General features: G+C 51.5%; 1 protein-coding gene across 3 annotated transcripts in view; it reads right to left on the bottom strand.

Annotated features, from left to right (window-relative positions):
- Positions 1 to 25,884, bottom strand: part of PRKCA (protein kinase C alpha) — a 346,357-nt gene that overhangs the window by 89,660 nt on the left and 230,813 nt on the right. For all 3 annotated transcript variants that reach the window (XR_009049921.1, XM_057714548.1, XM_057714549.1), the window contains 2 exons: positions 7,984 to 8,095; positions 4,629 to 4,757 (listed from right to left, as the gene is read on the bottom strand). Coding sequence is in view for 2 of the 3 variants with exons in the window: in XM_057714548.1 (XP_057570531.1) it covers positions 4,629 to 4,757; positions 7,984 to 8,095 (241 nt within the window). In the remaining variant the exon portion in view is untranslated. The remainder of the gene's footprint in view (positions 1 to 4,628; positions 4,758 to 7,983; positions 8,096 to 25,884) is intronic.

Below are 25,884 nucleotides of genomic sequence, written 5' to 3'. Positions count from 1 at the left end.
AAGCTCCATGTCCGCCCAAATTAACAACCCAAAGCATCCGAAAACCAGACTCTTCTGCAGAATCGTCCACCTGGGGGAGAGATGTGTCCCTGAAACCGCTGTAAAGAATACGACACTTTTCCGTTTACTTGGAAAATGCGTGCCCGTGAGCGATATTTTTTTTTACCCACTCCTCCAAACCAAATAAAAAGTAGCCAAGAATGTAGGAAGCCTATTAAAATCGCATATGGAAAGATTAAAAAAATGCCACTGTTCCGATAACATCAGCACCACTGCCCAAAGGCAAAAAATAAAAATACACCAGGAAAGCGGAGGCCTTTCCCATAAATACTGCTCCAATCTCAAAAGGAAACTGATATCTGATTTCAAAAGGGTGATTTCCCTCCCAGGAGTCCGTTGGGAGTTTCTGTTTTACTTTGGGAATTATTTTCCATTTCAGCGATTCTGCACAGGTCAAATGGAGATGGAGCTAATCTCACACGTAACACAGGTACTTAGGGCTTAAGTGCACTTTCCAAGAAATCACTTGCATTTGTACCGTGAGCTCTGCTCATTGTGCTCTACTGTTTACATCTGTGTTCTCATGAAGGCGGGCTAATTCCTCCAGCCCGTCTCAGCCCTCTACTGCATCTCTCTTCCCTCTGGCCTCCCAGACATCTTCAGCCTCTTCCTCTCCGGGGTCCTTCCCTCCCCACGCCGTACCCCCCAGCACCTCCCGGCTGTGGCCGTCCGGTGCCCACATAACTGAGCCCTTAGTTATACGTGGCTTGTTCTTTCATCCCTCCACGTGTCATGCTTCTCTCCCCTGGCTGGGAGCCCCATGTTTAGACCTTCCAGCGCCTCAAAGAACCTGTGGGGTGCTGAATGTGGGTGCAGCAAAGACTTAGGGGCTTGCTCTCTACCCCAAAGGACACTGTGCAGTTAGCACGGGACGTGGGCGGCCCACAGCCTCTGGGGGCAGGAGTCGGACCTGCGCTCAGGCCCCAACCCCATCACTTCCTCTCATAGCTCAGAGCCGTTTCCTCCTCCTCCCTTAGCTCATTTGCTCATCTTGAAGACGAGGACAAGAACGGTACTCTGTGGTGGTGTTTTTGAGGGGTCAGGGAAACAATGACCAGGAAGGCACTCAGCACAGAGGAAGGTCCAGGCCTACGGATGCAGGTCCGCGGGAAGGACTCGGTCAGTGGCAGCGGTTGTTACTGAAACCGTCTGTCAAGACACACGGTGCCAGATCCGGTGGGTGAGGAGGGGTACAGGCAGGTGACGCAGGAGGGGTGGCAGGTACCACTCGTAAGAGGCTCTGCCTGGTACTCCCTGCCGGCCTTCTATACTGGAATACGGAAGCTTGCGGTCTTCTCTTTGACTCTTTCAAATAGTTTCTAGTGACTAGCACAGGTACCGTTCACAGATTTATCAGGTACTATTTAAAAATGTGACGACTTGGATACGTAAACGGTGGTCACGTAAGAATGACTCTCAGGGCTGCTGGGCGAAAGGTGTGGGGAACTCTGTGCTACTGTTGTGACTTTGGCACCGTAAGCTCTACTCGTTATGGTTTATTGTTTATATTTCTGTTTTCATTGAAGCCAGGCTAATTCTGATTCTGACAATCTAAAATTACTCTAAAAGTTTTTAAGGAATGATTACTAATTAGTTATTTCCTTTAGTTTGGATGTCTATATTTAGGACTGAATTTCCTGCACACAAATAACAACTGTGCTTTTGAATCAGATTTGCTGTGGACTGAATGTTTGTGCCCCCAAGTTTGCATGTGGAAGCCCTAACCCCCTGTGGTGATGAGGTCATGAGGGTGGAGCCCTTAGGATGGGGTCAGTGTCCTTAGGAGACACCACTGAGGGTGCTTCCTTTTTCCATCTCCCGCCCCCAACCTCCCCTCTCTCTCTTTTTTAACATTTTTAAATAAATTTATTTATTTGTTTATTTACTTATTGGCTGTGTTGGGTCTTAGTTGCTGTGTGCGGGCTTCCTCTAGTTGCGGAGCATGGACTCTAGGTGCACAGGCTTCAGTAGCTGTGGCACGTGGGCTCAGCAGTTGTGGCTTGAGGGCTCTGGAGTGCAGGCTCAGTAGTTGTGGTGCATGGGCTTAGTTGCTCTGCGGCATGCAGGATCTTCCTGGACCAGGGATTGAACCCATGTCCCCTGCGTTGGCAGGCGGATTCTTAACCACTGCGCCACCAGGGAAGTCATCCCTCTCTCTCTCCCCCACCCCTCTCTTTCTCTCTCTCTCCCAAGTAAAGACACAGCCAGAAGGCAGCCCCTGCAAGGCAGGAAGAGGTTTCCCTCCAGAAACCACACCAGTTGGCACCTTGATCGTGCACTTCCCAGCCTCCAGAACCGAGAGCAATTCAGGCCGCGGTATTGATCACAGCAGACTGAACTAAGATAAGATTCCAGTTCCTACTGGCACTGCCATTAAAATATCTCTCCTTCTGTCAACTGAATATTTATGCATTAAAGTGACCATCTGTGTGACTTTGGGCAAGTTATTTAACTTCTTTGTGCCTTGGTTTCTTCATCTATAAGGATAATAAATTTCCACACAGGTTTAAATACGTTAATTATGTAACGTGCCTCGACGGTGCCCCTTCTGTGGGAAGAGCCCGGTCGCTGTGAGCTGCTGTTACCGAGGTACTGCTGAACTCACAGCCAGAGCGGAGCTGCGTCTCTGCACAGACGTGGAGACTCTCCTCAAGAGGCTGACCTAGACCGCAGCCTTAGGTTCCACGGTCAGTTTCATGCAGGCGACGTCTCTACCTCAGCAACACTGCCTTCCCCTGAGATGATTCCACGCGTGTGAGTCCACTTCAACGCTCGGCAGTGATGGAGCGACCGGCACGTGCGTCCCTGCGAGGCGGGTCTTCCCCTCGTACCGTGTGCCGCCCCGGCCAGGGCGTCTGTGCCCGCTGTGTAGTTTCCCACCCGCGAGGCTCCTGGGGCTCACAGAGGAGCCCGGACACGCCGGCAGCACCAGGGGGAGGAGGCACGGCGCCGGTCCACGACGCACGGTCTGCGTTTTGTATTCAGGAGGAGAGCTGAACGCTGAATCCCCTGGCCAGGCAGTCCTGCCCGACGGGGAGCTGTGACCCTCGCAGCTGAGCTCCGACTCTTCACCCGCGGTGACCACCCGGCCGCCATCGCCGCCGGTGGCCTGGAAAGCGAAGGGGCGACTCTGCAACGTTTAGCCAACAGGCCTCTGCTGCGATCCTTTACCACGTACTGAGTCTCTGTCTTCTGGAAATTTTCTCTGAAACTGCATGCTCCCTGCCCCCAGTACGGGACTTTGACCGTGGAGGAGACTTAGTAGAAGAGAGAGAGCAGTCAGTGTGGGGCCGTGACGGCGCAGACCCGCGCGTGGTCCCCGGAAGTCAGCCCCACGTGGCCCCAGCGCAGCATCTGTCCAGTCAAGGGGAACGCAGGTGAGAACCGCACCCCGCGTGCCAGGGTCAGGTAGGACGGTTTCGAGAAAATGAGGGAGCTTCTCGGGAACACCAAGTCCCCAGGGGTCCCGTGTCCGGGACGGGGTCCACATCGCTGCGTGCGGTTCGTTTCATCAGGTCATCCAACCGCAAAGCGTGTGGACCCTCTCCTAGCCACACCTCAAAACCCTGTTTGATTTCCCCCGAGTTCTTACCTGGCAGGACAGCACTGGGTAGAAAACTTGATTATTTTTCAAAGAAAAAAAATGTGAGGATGTTCCCAAAAGGGCGCTCTCTCTGGAACTGCCTCCCCCTCCCCCCGCCTTCTTCCTTCAACAGACCCTTTGAGTCTTTTTTTCCTGCAGCATCTTCTGTGATTTACAATAAAACTAAGTCAGTTTTCCCCACTTTTTTCGATAGCTTAGAATTTCCAAATATAAACGGGAACATACGACGTTTGCCGACGTGACGAGAACCGATGCCCTGGTCCAGCAGGAGGGCGTGGACGGCAGGTGGTTCCCGAGGGGCCCCCAGAGCAAGGAAAGGAGGCTCCACCTGAGACCTGAGCCCTAACTCAGCACGGAGGGCGTCACGGCACAGGTTCGCCACCTTGAGGACCCCTGGCTGGGTGCGGACGTGGTGGGAAACCAGAGGAAAAGCCAGCCGTGACAGCGCCCACCCAGACACGGTCCCAGGGAGGGGCGCCAGCCCGGGGACACGGGGCTCCGGTGCCGCGGCCGTCTAGTCTGAGACAGGTGCAGGCGGTGTGAGGGCTACACACCCCGTCACGGGTCACGGAAACGAGGCTATTGATGGGGCAGTTGTGAGAAGCAGATGACCTGTGTGGATTTCTCAGCGCCGCACCCCACACAGAGGACGCCCGGACACCCGACGGGGCTGCGGCTACCCCCATGGGGGGCTCGTCGGGCTGTGATCGCCCGCCGCCCGCGCTCCCCGCCGCTCCACCTCCACCAGCCGCATCCGGCTGAGTGGCTTCCGGTGCCCCCGTCACCGTCACCGGGGACAATTCCCCGGCCGGGCGGCGGGGCACCTCCTCCACACGGCGGTGACGACTCTGACCGCCGCCGAGCGTCTGGGGATGGGGCGGCGTGAGGGTGTGACTCGCTGGTGCTGCGTGCGACCAGCCCGGGCCCCGGGTCACGCGGGGCAGCCCCACCCCTCCCGCCTCACCTGTGACGTGCAGCTTCTCCTCGGTGACCTCGGCCTTCAGGTAGATACGGCCCCTCTTCTCCGTGTGGTCCATCCCGCACAGGCTGGGCACGTTGATCACGCACTGCTTGTGCACGTTCATGTCACAGGCTGTGAGTCAAGAAAGCAAAGGTGAGGCTGGGCGTGCGGCCTGAGAGCGGCCCTCCCTCGGTGTTTTGGCTGCGTGAACAGGAGTGGAAATGAGCCACCCTCTAACTCGATACTCTGCTGTGATGCTTTCGGTGACATAAAGAACTGTCAGCAGATGTCTCTTACAGCACAGCCTTCGTGTGAGTGACAATATCCTTAAATACTCCATCCATATTCACCCAGACCTAACGGAAGCAGAACCTCCCCCCCGCCCGGCCTGGTCTTCTGTGAGAGCCTCCAGTATATAACAGCATGCAAAACTCACACAGGTAAACGCACACAAAGCGCGGACTAATTAGTATTTTATGTACACAGAGGCAAGTAACGCGCACATTTTAAACAGAGATTCTTTCTGCCAAAGAATTTCTTACGCCTTTCGGAGAATGTGCGGGGTTGAGGAGAGGAAATTCAGAAGATGTTCCTTTCCTCAGTGGACTCGTACTTACAAGGAGGCTTAAGTGCATTGCTTTTGTTTTTTGTTGTTGTTTATAAAAGAACCTGTGCTTGATATTTTAAACCTGTCTTCAAATATTTAAATATTGTTCTGAGTAAAACAAATACACGCCTGGCATGATAAGCCACTTCTCAGCAGCTGACATGACGTGGGCGAGACGGGAGGAGGATTAAAAAAAAGATGGGTCTTATTGTAATACACTAAAGAAACCCTGAAAAGAGTCCTGTGCACGGAGCACAAACAGAAGACCCTGTGCAGGTGCTCTGGCTCTACGGCCCTGTGCCTGCGGGCCTCCAGAAGCAGGGGTGGCCCCCGGAACGCCCGCCGATCCTCCGGGGGATGCTATGAGGCACTTCTGAGCCTTCAACGGGGAGCCTCTGTGCCCCTTTCACTTTGAGTGATTAATTTTAACGTGGGGAACTGAAACAGCCAAAAGCATCACGACTAACGGATCTCAGCCACGATTAAACACCGAAAGCAGGAAAAGGGACACGACGAGGAAAGAACCACGAGTGTGGATTCCTTCCCAAAGGGAACCGTTCAAAATCTTGATTCAGCCGATACAAAGCCTCCTGAAGAGCTGTGCTGCGACCCACGTTGACCAAACCACATGTCCAAGCGCTCGGGCAGAACGTGCAACTTAACGGGATAAACGCCAGAGCCTCTGGAAAGGACGTGGACCCCAGGGAGGGTGTGGGAGGTGAACGGGCCCTGGGCTGCATCCTTGTCTCAGCTCCACCCGTCTGGGCTTGTACATCCCGGGACACTCATCTGCTCGCTGACTCCCCTTCCTGCTCTGCAAGCTCAGAGGCGGGCCTGCACAGTGGTGGCTGAGGTTCCTTCCACCAAGCAGACATGTCTGCGGCATCGTCACCCTACTGTGTGTGAGGGCACAGGAAGGGGGCCCATCCCTGCAGAAGCGGGGGGCGGGGGGGCTGGGTCCTGGCACCCATCTGCTTGTTTTCCTCCCCCTCACGAAGGAGCACAGGCAGCACCCCAGAAACCCTAGGACTCCAAAGAAAAGAGCTGAAAACAAAACACACTGGTTTAGGTTGGTTTAGGTTGCTGGTTTTCAAAACTCTTAGAAATGGAACCCATTTTACAACCAACCTCTTAAGCAGAATTCTAATCTATAAACCAGAGGAGTGTCATGTTATTAGCATACCTTTAGTGAATCAATTCAAATCTATACCATTTATTTACCATCAAGACATTCCAGGATAACCATTAAAGCCTCTGAGACACACAAAATTTTGAACCCAGCTGTCAGGGATGCCAGGGGAAGACCCAGCTCAGCCTCAAGGACGCACTTCTTTGTGTCAGTGTTAGAGCTGGACAGCATCCCTGAGCCCGGGTTCACCCAGCAGAGGACGCGCAGCTGCAGCCCTGGTGCAAGGGCGCCCTTCACCATCCCGGCTGACTCTCCAGCGGGTGCGGCAGGAGAGACGGGAGGCCCCTCTGCCCACGGAGCCGAGTGGGGAACATCAGTCTCCAAGGTCACCTTCCATCTGTCAAGGTCGAGTGCCTACCAAAGCTGAGGGCTGACTTTTGTTCCAAGTTTTAAAACAGTTCGAAGCGTATCTACAAATGCACTTCGAAGCCGCACGTGCAGAGCCCCCGGACATGGGGTCTTTGGGATGCTGGTGTTCACTGACATGCAGGAAGCCCCTGGCTTTGCCGATCACAAAGGTTTCGTGAGGCTCTCAGACTCTGTGGCTCAGGAGGGCGAAGCAGCCCTGCGTCTGGGAAGCTACCCGTCTAGGCCGTAACGTTCACGCAGCTTGATCTCTATGTACAGCTGACCCTTGAGCGACACGGGTCTGAGCTGCACGGGCCCACTGAGACGTGCACTTCTTTCCAACAATCATACAATCACCCCCCTCCCCCGCCCCCATCACCTGACTTCGGGACCTGAGCGTCCTCAGAGGGTCCCGGAACCAACCCCCCCGCAGATACCGAGGGAAAACGACATACGTCTGTCTTCGCTGGCGTCAGGACACACAGACGAGGCTCTGGGCCGTGACGGCCGTCCCTGAGGAACGACACGCTGACTTTCCCACCCCTCCCGCCTGCTATACAGACAGGCTCCGCCGCTACCTCGTCATGTCAGAAAATCAACATTTTGTTGAAAGAAATAAACAGCGTGGGAATCCCACGACATGAGAATCATCAAAGGGAAGAGGTTCCACAGGAAAAGAGATGTTTCCTTTCCTCCTGGTGCGAGAAAGAAGGGGGAGAGCGGACGTCTTCCGGGGTCCCGCCTCTCACCGGCCCGGGAGGAATCTGATCGGCCCATAAACACGCAGGGCGCGCGACCGTGAAGGGAGAGGCCCCCCCCCCGTCTTCCTCTCCCGACGGCTTCAGCGCGAAGGAGGGCCTGCTGGATTTCTCCACAGCCCGCCCGCTAATTAGAGACATGGGAGGACAACGAGTACGGATGCTCAGCTCGGCCTGAACCTGAACCAAAAGAGGAATCGGGAGGTGGGGACACGTGGCCGTGGCGTCTGCAGGCCTGTGTGCTGCAGCGATGGAAGACGTCTACCACAGAAAACCGGGACAGCACCAACGTCGCGGAAGCGGGTGCTTCGGGGGTCCATCCTTAGGCAGTCAAGCCGTTTAACAAACCAGAACTTGGACAGTGGAGAGATTCTACACTGCTTCAGTCGCGTCCACACCGCACAAACCCTACCGACGCGCCACGCTGGGCGCTCGCCGCGGGGAGAGAACACTTACTGTCGCACTTCATGCCCTGGTGGATGAGCCCGTACAGCAGGGACCCGCAGTGATCGCAGAAGGTGGGGCTCCCGTAGGTGTGGATCTTGAACTTGTGCTTGCTCCTGGGGTCCTGAGGGCAAAAGAAGCACATCGCGCGTCAGTCACGGGAGGACCCGTCGGGGGACGAAGCCCAGCCCAGGCCCGCCCCTCCCGTCTCCACGGCAAGGCTCAGGGCGCCACACCCGGCACCGTTCTCGGAGGTCCCAGGACGGGTGCGGGTGACTCTGCCACATCAGCTTCCTCCGGGCCGCCCGCTCCGCGCCGCATGCTGGACGCCCACGGTTCCTCTTTCTGGGGTTCAATCTGCACACACCAGGGTTTCTACCAAAACTACCGCTTCTGGACCCAGAGCTGCAGAGCTGCCGGAGGGCGAGCACAGCGGTTCAGACACCGCGGCCTGGCCGCGCCCCCAGGGTCCGGCAGGGGTGGAAGCAGAGCAGCCTCAAAGTCGGGGCGTATGTGTGAAGCTGAACGGAGAGACCCTGGATCTGCTCAACAGAGTTTGGGCCATTTGCTGTCGGGCAAGGCTTCCAGAAATATACGCTAAGACCACACACGCACCCGAACCAAGAGGGACGCCTTCCTGCTTCGGCAGTGTTTCCAAAGCATCACAGGCTTTTGCAGGGGCAGCTCCAGCGTAATCGCACGGACGCTGGAAACGCCTGGACGCCTCTGCCCACGGCGCCCACTGCACTTGACCTCCCAGCAGCACGACGATCTCGGAAGGGACAGCTAAGCAGCCTTTTCCCAAGCAGACTTTTGTTCCTCAACCTCCAGATACATTACAGATAAGGAAGTAGAAATTACATCCAGCGCGCCGTCGTAAGGACAGAGCAGGGGCCCTGGAGTCGCCGCCTGCGTTCACATCCCGGTTCTGCTCCTTCCCAGAGGCAGGACCTTGGAGAAACCACTCATCCTTTCTGCCTCACCTACACACCAGGACATTAACAGGACTCGTCTCATGTGGTTGTTACGAAGACAGCACAAGTCGGTCTTCGTGGGGCGCTGAGAAGCGGAAACCCAGGTAAGGCAGCCGCTCCTCTGCTTCCTGCACTTCTGTTTAGTCATACGTAAAGTAGAGCACGGAGCCCACCCATCAACACATCCTATCTGAGCTATAAAACAATTTCATGCCCGACAGGCCACATCAGGACCCTTCCTCATTCAGTTCTTCCTCCCAAACCATCCTCGGTGGGCTGCGTGGGTGCCACTGTGTGAAGGAAGGAAGACGCCAGGGCGCAGGGTTACGGGGAGGACAGGAGACCAGAGCTGCCCTGCAGACAAGGGGAGCTCGAGGTGTCCTTCAGTCTGGGGCTTCTCCAACGCAAAGACACTCAACGGAAGATATTCTCCTGACTTTCTAAGAGCCTAGATGCTGGAGACTGGAGGGAACTCCAAAGGTGATCTTGACTTCCTAAGAGAACTGACCTCTTTGTTGACACTGGAACCTAAAATCTAAGCCAGCTACACACCAATGAATTATTCTGACTACTTTTTAGAGAGATGTAAAACTTCTGAAATATTTTAATCGTGCAGATTAAAATAGTATAAAGAAGAGTAAATCAAACACTCATGGAGACTTGATGAAGGTCAGCGTTGCCTCCGGCCCGTCCCTGTCATCACCCCCCTCATTCTACGGAGGCGAGCACCAGAGATGGGGTCTGACCGATGGCTGAGAGTTCAGCACTGGGTCCCACCCGAGAGCCTTCGGAAATCCACCCGGAATGAAGCTCTGGCCCCTAACAGCTTTTAAAAACTGTTTTATATTTGCAACACAATTTTTTTTTTGAAACGAGCGCACTACCTGTTTCTGTAAATACAGTTTCAGTGGAGCACAGCTGTGCTCACTCACTGACGTGTTTTCTGTGGCCACAGTGGCAGAGCTGAGTGACAGAACCCGCACGGCCACAGAGGCTAAAACACAGACCGGCCCGAACAGGAAAAGTCTGCCGACCTCTGCTTTAGGACCGTGGTTTCCACGTGTGGGCCCTGAAACTTGCTAGAAATGAAATCACTTAGCCCCCCGCCCAGGCCAACAGAATCAAACGCTGCGGACGAGGCCTCCGCACGCCCTGCAGGTGAGTCTGATGTCAACAGGTAGGTGAAGGTGGAGGGCCACTGCTTTAGAAGGTTCCCCCACAAGCATTTAGTAGGTGCTTGATGGGTGCCAGGTGCCTACATGTGTAAATGGTTGAGGCAGGTCACTGGTTTGCTTTGGAAATGGCTCTCGGGTTGAGGAAAATCCACACCTTCCTCAGGAGGTGCCTCTTCCGGCCAGTAGCAGCGGTGAACCTGGTCCGAAGTGCGGGCGTAGCCTTCTGCCCATGTTCCCAACATCCCAGGATGCTGGGCAAAACGTCAAGGGCACAGGCTGGTGTCGGTATCAATTAAGCGTTCCCGGTGCGGATAGTGAAGGCTGCGTCCTGCCACGTGGAGGGCAACCAGGAGGCCGGGGGGAAGGACAGCCCGTTTTCCCTGCAGAGGGACGGCATCGACCACCAGCGTGAAACAAATGCAGCGTGGCAGCTCCCACGGGGCCCGAGCCTGGGCGCACCAGGCGGCCCCAGGGCCGCCGTCCTGCCAGCTGGCTGTCACGTCCGTCTCTGTGGACGTGGCGCGTGGGGCACTCACTTCGCTTTCCGGGAAGATCCCAGGCGAACTCATCCACGCCCACAGGGCCTCTTCAGGCCCTCACCTTTGGAAGCGCAGGAAGAGAGCTGCCCCAACCCCAACCCCCCCCCCCAAACGGCTGGAGAAGGGCCCGGTTCTCAGAGGCCTCACACCCTAGAACCACAGGAGCGGCCAAGGCCCGTGACCACGATGACAGGGACGGTAACAGCACCACACCCCGCGTGTGGACCGCCCCCGGGTGCGGGAGCTTTACCGCAACCAACATCTCTCCTGTAACAGAAGCCTTTACCAGGATTCTGGAGACCCGTGTTCTGACCCTGCCTTGGTACAAGCCCCGCAGTCTTGGAAAAGTTCTGCCAAAGTCCCGGCTGGGGGGGAGAGGCCGAGGGAACACATGACAAGGGCCTTTGCAACCTGGAGAGTCCGGACATGAAGACGAGAGAGGATTACTTCCACAGCATAACCGTCGCTAACTCCAAAGTGTCCAAGGGTTCCAACAACACTTCAGGGACGTGGGCTCGCGTGGGGAGGACGGAGAAAGCGAACCGACCCCGGTGCTCCCAGGCGGCTGGAGAGAGGCACGTCGGCAAGAAGGCCCAGGACTCCCTGCACGGCCCCGGGTCCCTGCGCTCGGCCCCGGACGCACCCTCCAGGGCAGCGCTTGTGAGACCACCTGCTCCCCCGACCCACCCAGGCACCATCCCAGCCGCAGGGACGGGCCCACCTCCCGCATCACAGAAATGAACGCAGAAGCACGGGTGTTCTTCCCAGCCTGAGCTCACTTTGTCTGACAAGAGAAACCAGTGTCGGCTGGAGGGCTGTGACTTATGGAGATCTGCAGAGAGCAACTGCTCTAAAAACAAACAAACTCCCCGGCTCTCTGATTTTCCATCAAGAGCCACTAACTTCTTTGGGCCCCGAGGGCATCGGGCTGATCAGGACCTTTCCTGTGAGATTTCGGGAAGCCCCACGGCGGTGTCAGGAGGTCCCTCGGCTGAGGATGGGACAGGGAGGTGGCTGCTAGAAGGAAAATTTGAAAACAACTGGACTAGATGATCTCTTTGATCCTATCTTGCTTTTAAAAAGAAAACAACCAAGCGTTCATTTTTTATTTTGCAATAATTGAAGACACAAGAATTTGCAAGAAAAGTGCAGCCTGTTCCCATGCACTCCTCAGCCCTCTTCCCTCGGTGATAACATCTTACACAAACGACCTCACACGTCAGCAAAACCGGGACACGGACATGCCGCAGTGACACGAACTAAATGACCGAGTTGAGGGCTTCACCATCGTTCCAATGCATGTACTTGTACTGTATAACGTATGAACTGAATACTCCGTTTACTGAATAGGGGATACGGTAGTCTTTGCTGGGGAAATACCATTAAGTCAAGTAGGACACCATCAAGGGAGCCTCTGTCGTTGGTTCATCAAATATATATCCCACTGGATCTCATGGGATGGGGTCTTGGGAGGACGGGTCTCAAGACTGACCTGGAAAGTAGAATCAGAATGCACTTCTCTGAGCACAGGAAGCACATGCGGTCTCTAAAACGTCCTAATCAGTTTTTCAAAACAGAAGCATCTCGAGGCACAGGCCGACCGAGGGCCCCCCCGCAGGGCGGCACCCGCCAAGGGCCTGGGATGGTGAGAGGTGCACCAGCCTCGGCTTCGAGGGGATGCTGGTCCCCGGGTGGAGAGACAGGACCCCAGGGCAGGAGCTGTGCCCCCCGGGCCCCAGGGGGGCTTCCCGACAGCTTCTGGGTGAATCACACAAACCGGAGGCGCCCTGCGTACAGGGAGGTGTGCGCGGAGGAGCTGAGTCTTCGGTGCCCGAGGGCCCCTGGCCATCCTCGGGTGTGAGAAGCAGTGTCTGATGGATGGGGCCCGAGGGTCTTCCTTACCCCCGTAAACCTTGACATCCAATCCTTCCCTTGGGGGCACCCCAGGCAGCACCCCGGCTCCTCTCACCTTGCTTCGGCTTCTCCCTCCACCTGGTCTAACCATCTTCTGCCAACACCCCATCTGCCGAGACACCGAAGAAAGCAGCAACGAGGGCTGCTTCCTCTTCCCAGGAAGCCGCTCCAGACGCCAGTACCAGGTACGCCTTCCTTCTTTCCTCTGACCTTCCAGAGCGTTTTACTTCTTTTATACGCCTCCTGTGCAGACAGTTATTCCTCTACCTACCTCCTCCTCCATTTTATCATCATTTATCACCGAAGGGAAAAAAATACCACCAACGTCTCATTCTTTCAGGCAGACAGTTATTCCCCCTACCCCTCGCCGAAGGACAGACGCTGAAGTCTTAATAGAGATTTCCTGAAGCAGGTTGCTGAATTTGCAGCTGGACCAGAACCAAGGCTGGCAAGTAAGTTTTAACATTATCTCTGGGCTTCCTGGAAACCACAGCAAAAAGGGAAAAGAAGGAACTATAACAGGTTCTTCTGGGACTGCAAAGCCACCTGGATGCAGAAACCTGCTTCAGCATCCTCAAGTCGCTCTGTCTCACACAGTGAACCACCACACACGTGTGTGAAAGGAACCGCCGACTCTTTCATCCCTGTTCATCTGGGGATTCTGGGTAGTTACCGCACATGTAAGTTATGGTACGTCCGGCGCACCTGGTGCCAGTGAGTGACACAGCTGATTGACACACCAAACCTGCACTACCACCAGGTTGGTAACATTTTCATTTAGTACAATATGTGCAAATCCTACCTTTTACTTCTCCAGGCATTGGCAACCTCTCATTAAGTGCAGTGTGAAACCCACTGTCGCATGTCACAAGCCTGACTTTATACTATAACGAAAGCGGGAAACAGCTCAGACGCTTCCGTCGTCTCGGTGTTTGGGGGAGAGAAAACGGTTTTTGACTAAACCAATTTTCATAGGCACAAATGAAGTCTAACCCACAAATCTAAATCTAGATTGCTTAGAAAAAAATAACACAGGAACATTTCAAGTTCTATTGGAAGCATCTGCTAGCCTGCTCTTCCCATACCAGTTCTGGAACACAGGAACTTAACTGGAAACTTTCTCGGCATCTGCACCAGGACTTCTCCACCTCTTTCACCATCATCACCACCGGTCTGTGACACATTCAGAGTAAGCCCATGGGTCTCTGGTGCACAGTATTTTGATCCTGATGGGCCCTACGTTTCCTAGACATCCTCTTGTATCGCCTGTAAGCATCCAGAAGGCGTCCTCTGGACGAGGTTTAAATTGCGGGCTTCCAGGATGGAGACGCATCGAGCACCCGCGCAATGTGAAACCTCTAGCGCAGTTAAAACCCCTCATACTCCAGGAGGCAGGCGATCCATGATGCTCTTTGACGAGGAGGTTTATATTCAAACAGACAACCCTTCAAACGCCCTTTTAATCTGATGAGTACAATAATGGCAGGCTTTTGGCTAGAGGTCATCCTGGCTTGAATTTTCCACCCATACGTGAATGTCTCTGAGATGCCTCACGGCTTTCCCGTAGAGGGAGGAGGAAACGCTGTCCCTGAGGGCTGGGGTTCAGGCTTTAGGAGTTTCTGGAAAAGACGTTCAGTGAAGCCCTGGGGTGAGACGTCCTCAGCCGCCTGGGCAGTTTGCCTCCTTCAAGCTGCTCCCTCCACGCATCAGGAAGGGTCCCCGTTTCGCCATCGGATGTGTTCCCATGAAGCACACGCGTGAGCCAAGCTTGGGTCTCAGTGTCACCCATGTGCCGACTACACAGGCAACACCGAAAACACTGCTCCAAGGGCGAATCTGGCATCACTGCTGTGACCTTAAATTTCTTGGGAAGAAGTTTATTTTTTTTTAAGTCTATGATTTTAAAAATTCCTATTTAAAACTTTTTTTTTGTTAACATGAGAGCATTACCAAAACCAGATCATCTGATGACGGTGCTTTTATGTAACTTGGAAACGATTCTAACCATTACACTGGACGTCGCGAGCCGAGCAAGTGACCTCTGACGGCCCTTCTCCGGCTGAGGCATCGGCCTGCTCGCGTGTGCTTTGCCTTTGATGATGCCGGTCTTGCCGGATGTGGCCTGCTCTAAAACAGAACTAAGGAGCTTCCATTCCTGGTGACAGTTAATTTTTGATCTTAACGTAACCCCATTTTAGTGCGTTGAGTAACACTCACCTTTACAGTAGGACTACCTTGTCAAACCCCGTTTTGCTAGCTGGGTTCTTTGCCCAGCTATACAAGATGCTATAATCATTCAATGCGAAGCGACAGACTCTTTTTTTAAAAATTCGGTATAAATCTCTACCAGCAAGGCTAAATAAACCATAATTTACTTAAGTTACGGAATACTCTGTAGCAATTAAATCAAATGAGCTAGATCTTTCTGTAACTACATGGACAGATCTCCAAGATATATTGTCTAATGAAAAGAGCAAGCCACAGAGGGAAACATAAAATATAATGACATTTAAGTTAAAAAAAAGAATAAAAAATAACCCTCAGAGAACAATAAAACAGCTTTTCTCCAGATAGATATATAAGTAAAATGCCTCTGGGGAAGTGAGGAGACAGACTAGCTTCAGAGGTAATAGTGAGAGGAGGCTTTAACCCCTATTGAAAAGATTTAAGTTAAAAAAAAATGAATTCATACATTATCTATGTAATCCAAATTACCACAAATCCCAGCTGAATTTATTTGGTTATATTTCACCCAGTTCATGAGACCATTAGAGGGCGCGCCTACCCAGGGTGAAGGAATTTGGGGCACGACTGTTCCTTCTGGTGATAAACGAGCTTTGTCTGTAGCTTCTCCAGCCATCTGCTGAGAAGGTGTCTACATGAGATCACCGTGCAGATATGTGGCCCCACCAGCCATCAACAAAACTGAAATCTTAATTAAAAGCTGTGATACATTGTAACCAGCACTCCTTACTTTGTAATAAATTCTATATGTTGTCATCATCTCAGGGAGACCTGACATATATAAACATCTCATCCATTACAGCTTTCAAATTCCAAAAGAATCTTTGATGGTTTAGTATGAAATTCTGATATTAAAATAAGATGCTTAAAATATGCAAGTGTTCAAATCACAAAGCCTATTAGCCATCAAAAAAAAAGGTATTTCTTAGCTCTCAATTTCTTCATTATATGTCAAAAGTTATTTATTGTACACCGGCTGCATGCCAGGCGGTGCGTCCACAGTGGCGGAGGCTCCAGGTCTGGCCCCGGTCCTGTCTCACTCGGGAGAGGCTGGGCTACACAGCGTGAACGAGCCCCTCCCTCTCGGTGCCTCTCCACAATAAACAGTTCTCACCCTTCGCCCTGGGACCCAAAAGAGCAGCCCCCGCCCTGGAATACTGCCTGTCTCGAGGCAAAGGAAACAGAGACACAGCAGAGCCACTCAATGGCTCGCACATCTCCCACTTAAAAATGGCGCCACCCTTTCTGCTCAGACGTCACTGGTCAAAGGGAGACCACGACCGAGCTGGAAGTCTGCAGGGCAAAGGCATAAACCCCCCCCAGGAAGGGGCAGCGCACGTCCCGAGTAATAGCAGAATCTGCAAAGATCCAGGAGAGGCTCAAGGTCGGCGGCGATTTTACATCATTGGATGAACGACAGAACAGGTTAGAACGTCCACCTGCGAAACCCTGCGGGTCTGAGGTCAACGGGAGATAGTTTTACGTTGGTGACGGCAAATAAACCGTGTGCCTTTTAGGTCTTCCATGAGCTTAGCAGCAAAGCTGTAATGAAAAGAGGCACCCGAACCTCGCTGCTTTCCACAACAAGCCATTTCTCACTCATGTTCTGGGTCGGGGGCGGCAGGGCAGCCTTGTCTGCTCATGCTGGGACTGAGGGACTAGGAGGCCACCACTCCTGGGGACACACCAGCACCAGGCGAAGGAGAGCAAGAGGCAGGAACTGAACCACCAAGCCCGTTCTTGCAAGTGGCATACTTCCGCGCGGGGCCAGTGGTGAGCGCCTCCCTGGCCCTGGGGGAGATGCTCGTCCTCGGGGGAGCTGCCGGCCACGTGGCAAACGTGGATGCCCTACCCTCTTACAGCGGACAGAGCAAGGCATGGGGGAGTTACCCGATCTGCCACACCCGCTCCTTTACCGCTGTACCTATATTTTACACCCAGGAGTTCACGGAAGGGTCTGTTTCAAGGAAACATCATCATTTTCCCTTTTCCTGAAGTCAACCTGACTCCTCTAAGGAGAGGAATCATTACGCTTCCTTGTCTATTCAATTAGGTGAGTTAATTACTTTAACTAGGTTTATGATAAACCTTGCGAAGGACAATCTTCTCAGGAAAACCTCACATTTAAAGTGTTACATTTTTCTATTTTAAGTTTTCATTTTGAATTAACTTTAGACTCACAAGTTGTAAAAACTGCAGCGTTCCAATGTAACCCTCCACTCAGCTTCCCTCCAAGGATGGTATCTTATAAAACTATAGTGATGTGATCAAAATCCAGAAATGGACGTTGGCACAATGCTACTATACGGATTTCACGGGTTTTTACAAGCAGTCACTGTGTGTGTGCGCGCGCGTGGACCCTATGAAGCTGATCACACTCACGGTCAAGATACAGAAGAACTCCAGCCCACAAAGAACCCCCTGTACCATCAGCACCTCGAAAGCCATGGTCTCCGCCATCCTTAACCGCTGGCAACCACCCATCTGTTCTCTGTTAGATAAGCTTTTATAGCATCTTTGGAAGCACCAAAGAGTATTTGTGCCCGTCTAAGCTCTGGTTAGCTCCATGCCACAGTCTGAAAGGAAGACAAAGTAGGAACCCAAGAAGCATCTTAATGATGTGAATCCCCGCCAGCTCTCAAGTTATTTGTCTCCAAAAAAAGATTCATGGCTGAGTTTACATGACTATCTGAGAACAAATCAGAGACAAATGGAGACATGTTTATTCAAGAGTCTCCAAGAGCCCATCATCTCGGCTTCATTTAGTAAACACAGAATCGCGCTCTTGCTCGTGTGAGGAACCCTGGCTGACACGCTGAGATGGGGCGGCGCAGACCTGAAACCTGAGACTTGGTAGGTGGATGACGTACCCGGGATGCTGCACTGATCTCTGTCGTGGACTTGAAAAAGTGGAACGTGATTTGCAGGAAGCCTGACTTCCATGCCTCCCTATCACGCTGGAAGATTCCCAAGCAGCTGGTATTTGTTCAACTGATTAAACACAGCAGAGAAGGCAGAGCTGTCTCCTTCTCAACTGCAAAGTCCAAAGCGGGCAGGACGCCTCCTTTCTCTAGATGCCTCTGGCTCTTCACCCAGATTGCCTGTTACTCCCAGTAAATATTTCCCAAGTGGCAGTCCTCTCTGAGCTCTGTTACATATTTACTTCCTGATGCCCAATTATCTCTCTGGTGATAACCTTTTTTTTTTTTAATGTGCAGCTTATGGTAAAATATTATTTTAATCTCCCATTAACTCCCAATCATTTATTCACATGTTCGTTTATGTAGGTAAAATCATATTTGTTATAATAAAATTAGAAAATAGAAGGAAAATTCTATATTTTGGGTATGTGTCATTCAAGAAAGACATGAGAGTGTGGGTGGGTAGGTTTTTTAGGAATCACTAAATAGACTGGCCTGTCATTTTCTTGCTTTTTTTTAAACAGTTCATCTCAAACATCTTTCCATGACCGTAAATATAAAGCAGCCTCGCATCACCCTGGCTGATACTTCACCATACGGCCGAACCGGATTTGATTTAACCCGTCCCCAGTTTCCTGGACATCGAGGTTACTTCCCATCTCATGGCTACAAGCAACACTTCCAACAGGTGTCTGCGAACATGCACGGTGCAAGCATCTTATCCGTGCCTCAGGATGAAAGCCAGAAGTGGAGATCCTGGACCAAAGGGATGAGTGTGAAATATTAGATTGAAAAGCTTCCTGTCCTTTATAAGCCAGGGCTCTGTTTTTGATCAAGACATCTGGCTGGGCTGGGCGGTTGCTTTGTCTTCTGGATAAGCTTGCAAGTAACCAGTTCCACATCTTGGCAAAGGAGTGACACGTAACTCTTGGTTTTTACTTGGTTTCTGTTAAGGTGCAGCACCCTTGAGCTAGGATTCGTCATCTGCTCACTGACGGCTGAGCCTCCACAAAATGTGGTTGACATTTTCTTACCTCCAGCTGCAGCTCCTCTCTCCTCAAGGGTTTACTGTTCTCTCTATTGATATCTTGTTGTGCCTTTTCTAAAACCAGGAACTGAGAAACTGTGAAGGTTCAGCCATTTGGGGGCTAGTAAATCTCCAGCCACTTCTCAGTTAAGCATGGCCAGTCCAAAGCCATAAAGCATGAGAACACCTTACAAATTAAAACAAACAAAACAAACCTGCATTTCTCGCCTGCTATAAAGTCTCTGGCACTTAGTTTTACGCTGATGCACTGGGTTCGGTTTTACAGACGTGACTGGGTGACCCTTCCACCTTGACCTTCACTTATGAGAAGCACTGTCCCAGGCACAGCTGGGTGGTCCCTCAGCATCGAACTCTGCACACTCCTCCCTCACTGTCATCCAAGCATCTCTGCCTTTGGCCGCCGTGGGCTGCTGGTCCCAGAGCACGCACACATGTCAAGCAGATGTATTCCTTTCTTTCTGTTTCTCTTTTAAACAACAGGAGGCAACACTAGTGCGCTTTCCACCAACTGTGACTTTAAATGCATTCCAAGCTATGCTGCCCAGAACACACCCTTAAGAACAATGTCAAAAACAGCACTTGTTCAGGTCTTCCCCAGGACGTATCAGAGACCTCCAACTCCACATCCTAAACCACTAGCAAGTCTAAATTTTGCCCTTAGGGTGGCAGAAACTTACCACACACATCGGAATATTTTTTTTGTTATTTAAGTAAAACAAATACCTGCAAAAATATCACTGAGAATATGCTAATATTTCTACTCACAGCAAACAGTTGTGAGTGTTAACAGTTAAGGCAGAAATTCAGCGCACTTTGCCCTGACAAACATCTAGTCTTTTTTTTTTAATTAAGAAGACACTGGAAGAGGGCAGACAGCAGTATCAAGCAGTATCAGCAGTATTTTGTCTTGTGGAACTGAAAACCACAGCCACAGAAAGATAGAGAAAATGCATAAGCAGAGGACTTTGTACCAGATGAAGGGACAGGATAAAACCCCAGAAAAACAACTAAATGAAGAGACAGGCACCTTCCAGAAAAAGAATTCAGAATAATGATGGTGAAGATGATCCAGGACTTTGAAAAAAGACTGGATGCAAAGATCGAAAAGTTTATCAAACACCTAGAAGAAGTAAAGAGCAAACAAACAGAGATATGCAACACAATAACGGAAATGAAAAATACACTAGCAGGAACCAATAGCAGATTAAGTGAGGCAGAAGGATGAATAAGTGACCTGGAAGACAGAATGGTGATCATCACTGATGAGGAAAAGAATCAAGAAAAAAGAATGAAAAGAACTGAAGACAGCCTAAGAGACCTCTGGGACAATGTTAAACGCACCAACATTCGCATTATAGGGGTCCCAGAAGGAGACGAGAGAGAGAAAGGACCCGAGAAAATATTGGAAGAGATTATAGTTGAAAACTTCCCTATCATGGGAAAGGAAATAGCTACCCAAGTCCAGGAAGCACAGAGAGTCCCAGGCAGGATAAACCCAAGGAGAAACACGCCAAGACATATAGTAGTCAAATTGACAAAAATTAAAGACAGAGAAATGTTATTAAAAGCAACAAGGGAAAAACGACAAATAACATACAAGGGAACTCCCATCAGGTTAACAGCTGATTTCTCAGCAGAAACTCTGCAAGCCAGAAAAGTGGCACGATATATTTAAAGTGATGAAAGGGAAGAACCCACAACCAAGAATACTCTACCCAGCAAGGATCTCATTCAGATTCGACGGAGAAATCAAAAGCTTTACAGACAAGCAACAGCTAAGAGAACTCAGCACCACCAAACGAGCCCTACAACAAATGCTAAAGGAACTTCTCTAAGCGGGAAACATAAGAGAAGAAAAGGACCTACAGAAACAAAAACAAAACAATTAAGAAAATGGTAATAGGAACATACATCTCGATAATTACCTTGAATGTAAATGGACTAAATGCACCAACCAAAAGACACGGACTGGCTGAATGGATACAAAAACAAGACCCATACATATGCTGTCTGTCTACAAGAGACCCACTTCAGACCTAGGGACACATACAGACTGAAAGTGGGGGTGGAATCTAAGTGCATTTGTGCAAACGTCTCTAAGTGATGTTCTTTGTAGTTGAGGATACAGAAATACTGATTGCTAATATTTTAAAAATGATTTTCCCCATTACCTGGCTTGGATGGCAGCCTGTGGTCCCCTGTAACCAATTCAAAGACAGCCCCTGACCACCCCACCCCTTGCTCTCCCTATACACACAGGGTTCAAAAACATACTTCCCGTTTACCCATTCACCCATCCTTTCTAACAGGACACTGCCAGAGATGGTGAGGGAAAGAGGTCAGACACACACACAGACTCCAGCTTGTTATTTCCTTTCATCTTGCAATACGGCCACAAAGGGTCAGAGGAGGAGAGCCAGAGGCGAAGAAACTGAGGCCCGGGGAAGGAAACGGTTTCGGCAAGATCCACGGCTGGTAAACGTGGCAGAACCAGGATTTTAACCCAGGCCTTCGACTCGGTTGATGGGTCTGACTCTGGGCTGGAAGCTGAACCAGCAGTAGAGAAATAAGCAGGGTGAGAAGGCTGTTCCAGCATCTAGAGGGATCTGATACACTGTACAGATGCTGTTCCAGCATCTAGAGGAATCTGATACACTGTACAGATGCTGTTCCAGCATCTAGAGGAATCTGATACACTGTACACATGCTGTTCCAGCATCTAGAGGAATCTGATACACTGTACACATGCTGTTCCAGCATCTAGAGGAATCTGATACACTGTACACATGCTGTTCCAGCATCTAGAGGAATCTGATACACTGTACACATGCTGTTCCAGCATCTAGAGGAATCTGATACACTGTACACATGCTGTTCCAGCATCTAGAGGAATCTGATACACTGTACACATGCTGTTCCAGCATCTAGAGGAATCTGATACACTGTACACATGCTGTTCCAGCATCTAGAGGAATCTGATACACTGTACAGATGCAGTTCCAGCATCTAGAGGAATCTGATACACTGTACACATGCTGTTCCAGCATCTAGAGGAATCTGATACACTGTACACATGCTGTTCCAGCATCTAGAGGAATCTGATACACTGTACACATGCTGTTCCAGCATCTAGAGGAATCTGATACACTGTACACATGCTGTTCCAGCATCTAGAGGAATCTGATACACTGTACACATGCTGTTCCAGCATCTAGAGGAATCTGATACACTGTACAGATGCTGTTCCAGCATCTAGAGGAATCTGACGCTGTACAGATGCTGAACTTCCTCCCCCAAGTTACTCAAGCGGACATGGGCAGAGGCTACTTTCCTGCGAGAACAGGAACAAAGATAAACTGTAATGTGGCCGCCTCTGGTGAAGCAGAAAGAAATGACAATGGCCTCTTCCATCTTTATTTAAGTCTAGATTTCCATTTCTATCACTACAGATACCCGTGAATGCCACTAGAGGGGAACAGCATGACATCAGGCATGGGAAGTCAGAAGGGCTTGTCACCCTGAGAGCAGAGAGGGATCCTGGTGCCCCTGCAGTTCCCACGAACCCGCGTTTCAGAGCCCATGTGGCCCTCGCCTTCGCAACCGGCGACTCCAGAGAAGAGAAAGCAGGATGAAATTTTATTCCGCCCCTACGACATGTGCAGTTCAAACATTCTGTTCGTTCTGGAACGTGATTTCTCTAATTCTTGATCAAGCCCACAGCATTTGACAGCCAAACCGATGTCATTTCACAAAGAATCTAATTGTGTCCGGAGGAATATTATGTTCTGCACAAACAGGAACGTCACAGGGAAGGTAGATGGTGAGATGCACCCCCGGGAGACGTTCTCACAACGAACAGGAGGGTCTGTTCACCAGAGAAGCCGGTGCCCCGGCCCAGGGCTGCCCGGGGGGCCGCTGCGGCGTCCGCGGCCCTGACCGCCAGCCGCGTGCTGAGCCCTCGAGGTGTGGCGCCTTCTACTCAGGACCTGAAGTTTTAATTTTCGTTTACTTTTAATCTACTCAGATGTAAACAGCCGCGGGTGGCCACCAGTCCGAGACCACCCTCCCTAGAGACACCACGTTCAGGTCCACGGTCGTTTTCCTGCTCCTCAAAATCGCTGTGACGGCAGAGACCCCGGGGAGGGGCTTTCAGACTCTGGGGGAGCCGGACGAGACGTCGCCCTTGAACTGGCCCTTCCTGCTCTCCCCACGCGGCCACCCGACGGCAGGCCTGCCCCACATCTACCCTCCGCGGCTTCCTCTCCATCCACTGCTCCCCCCCACGACCTGTCACGACGCCCTGCCGGGCACACACTCCTCGGCTCGAAGCGTCCCAGCGGCTCCCCTGGCCCGTGCGGTCCAGCCACGACCTAGCGGCCCCACGCCCCCAGCCCACAGCAGACGCCCCGTCCACGGCTCGGCCCCCGAGCCTGCCCTGGCATCTCTGCGCACAGGCCTGCAGGCGCCCAGGGCCCAGCCGCAGGCCGCCTCGCCCTCCGCCTCCCTCTTTCTCCCGCAGCCGCCCCCACCGCACCCACGTTTTCTGCAGGCTTATGAAGGGTCTTTGTTCCTCTGTCCCCACCTCAGGGCCCTTGCACTTGCCGTCCCTCTGCCCGGACCGGGCACCCAGGGCTCCGGTGGACGCCCCTTCCTCAGGCTCCGCCCCCCTCTGCATCTACGGGAGCCCCCCAGAGACTCTGTCATCCAGTAGCTACATTCGTTTCGTCTCATCACTTAATCAGAAATTATTTTCCTTATCCAGTTTTTACTTTTTATAAACGCTGCATTTTTTTCTTTACGATGTAAATTCCATGATTAGAGAGGACCTTGTCGCCTTCTTCACGGCCGAACCGCTAGCCCCCAGAGCAGGGCCTGGCAGAAAGCAGACCCTTTACCAACACCCGTCAAAGGGACGCGTGAATCCTGTCTTCCTCCCAGTGGACGGAAGACCCTAGAGATCGGAGACTGCGTCTTACGCCCTCCGGGAGCTCAATGCGCGTTCGCTGAAGGTGATGACAACCGTGACACTTAAGCCTTGCTACAGCCTCCAACCAGCTCTCTCACAAGCGACGCACCTTTCAATGAAGGTGCTTTGCAAACGAACCTTCCAGGGTCTCTAAACAGAGCACCTTTCAACACAGACGTCTTAAAAAACCACCCTCAAGGCCCCTGGATCTGCTCTGCTGGGCTCAGATTTTGGTCGTACACGTGTCTGTTTGTAATCAGCTTTCCCACTATGACTAAGCTTGTTTCTCAGATTACAGACGGAGACGGGCATTGTCTGCGTGCGATTCACTACGAACAACTCAGTGTTCACACGGCGGCTTCCGATGTCGTGTGATGACTGTCATTACATGTATTTTTAGACAATTTTTCTTTTTTTATAACCATTTTTAAATTTTTATTTTATTTTTATTTTTTAATGTTATTTTATTTGTGTATTTATTTTTGGCTGTGTTGGGTCTTCATTGCTGTGCACGGGCTTTTTCTAGTTGTAGTGAGCAGGGGCTACTCTTCGTTGCAGTGTGCAGGCTTCTCATTGCAGTGGCTTCTCTTGTGGAGCACGTGCTCTAGGTGCGAGGGCTTCAGTAGTTGCAGGACATGGGCTCAGTAGTTGTGGTTCACAGGCTCAGTAGTTGTGGCTCACGGGCTCAGTAGTTGTGGCTCATGGCCTTGGTTGCTCCTCGGCATGTGGAATCTTCCCAGACCAGGGATCGAACCCATGTCCCCTACATTGGCAGGTGGATTCTTAACCACTGCGCCACCAGGGACGTCCTAGACAACTTTTTCTTAACATGGACTCCGAATTTAGTTTCAAATCTCTGCCAAGTTTTAAGGCAGCGAACACATCTGAGGATCAGAAGTTATTTTGACACAACTAAACACTGCTTCAAATGAGATTTTCCTGGTCACATCTGGAACCTATATGCAGCTAGAGAAGGTATTCATTTGTACCCTTACTTGCCATTCTCTGAGCTTTCTGGGACTTTTTCTAGGAAAATACATCAGCAGAAACACCAGGTCAGCTACAGGCACTTGTCCTTCTGAAAGGCGCCTCCCAGTCCACCCGCGAAGAGTAGATTTCACTCTTTTCCGCTTGACTCTCACCCCAAGAACCACAGACATGTTGTAAAGAAATCTGGTTCGAATGCAGATGTGAAAAGATTTCAACTTCCAAAGTGGAACAAAGGAACCTCCCACTTGAATGCTAGGTGGTCAGAACAGGTGCTATGATTTCATTGGTTGTATCAGGTTTTACCAGAGTAAATTTAGAGCAAAGTATGTCTCTAAGCATACAGAGGAAAATAGGGCTTGTTGGTCCCTTTTTAATGCCTCAATGGATAAAATCATGATTTTGATGGGTTTCTAATAGAAATATTTAAAGACACACCTGAGTTGCAAAGTTGTTACCAAGAAAACACCATCTCGGGGACCTCAAACACTCAGGCTTGCGTCGGCTCTGTTAGGTTTCTGGAGCCTATAGCCCAAGATTTCATTGACTGGACAGTTCAATCCATCCAAAATTGTGTGGAAAATGATCAACCTGAGTTTTCTCTATGGAACTTTCAGCTCCTCTGCAGACAGGGGTTCACTAGGTTAACTACGGGTTAACATTTGTTAGCAGCAGATGCGTGAGCTAGAATTAAGTCACTGGCAGGGCTGAACTAAATGCGTGCTGACGAACAGAGACTCTGTTCCTCTCCACCGCCAGGGGACACCTTCATCACAGAAGAGCAGAGCCGGGTTCTTTCCAGATGCTCCGTCATCCAGTGGATTCCAAGCCTCAGAGCTGTTTTGTTAGCTGCCAGGCAGATCTAGTTCCCCTTCTAAAACAGGCACAGAATAACTAAGAGAGAGACTGGGCTGAAGCCATGGCTCTCGAGGTGCAGTAAATGCAGGTGCACTTCCCATGGACAGCTGACAGCCAGGTACCTGGACACAAGCCTGTCACCACCTCAATAGGCTGCTGACAGCCTGCTCACTCTGACTTCTGAGAACCACTCAGCTCCCACGGCTGGGAACCTGAACTCCCTCCCAGCAGCAGACACCTCTAGGTCCCTGAGCAAAGTCCATTCTTCCTTTTTCTCTTACGAACAG

The sequence above is a fragment of the Hippopotamus amphibius genome, chromosome 17, assembly GCF_030028045.1.
Source record: "Hippopotamus amphibius kiboko isolate mHipAmp2 chromosome 17, mHipAmp2.hap2, whole genome shotgun sequence".
Taxonomy (NCBI): Eukaryota; Metazoa; Chordata; class Mammalia; order Artiodactyla; family Hippopotamidae; genus Hippopotamus; species Hippopotamus amphibius.
Note: the sequence above shows the minus strand (reverse complement) of the source record. Positions and strands in the feature narration are given on the sequence as shown.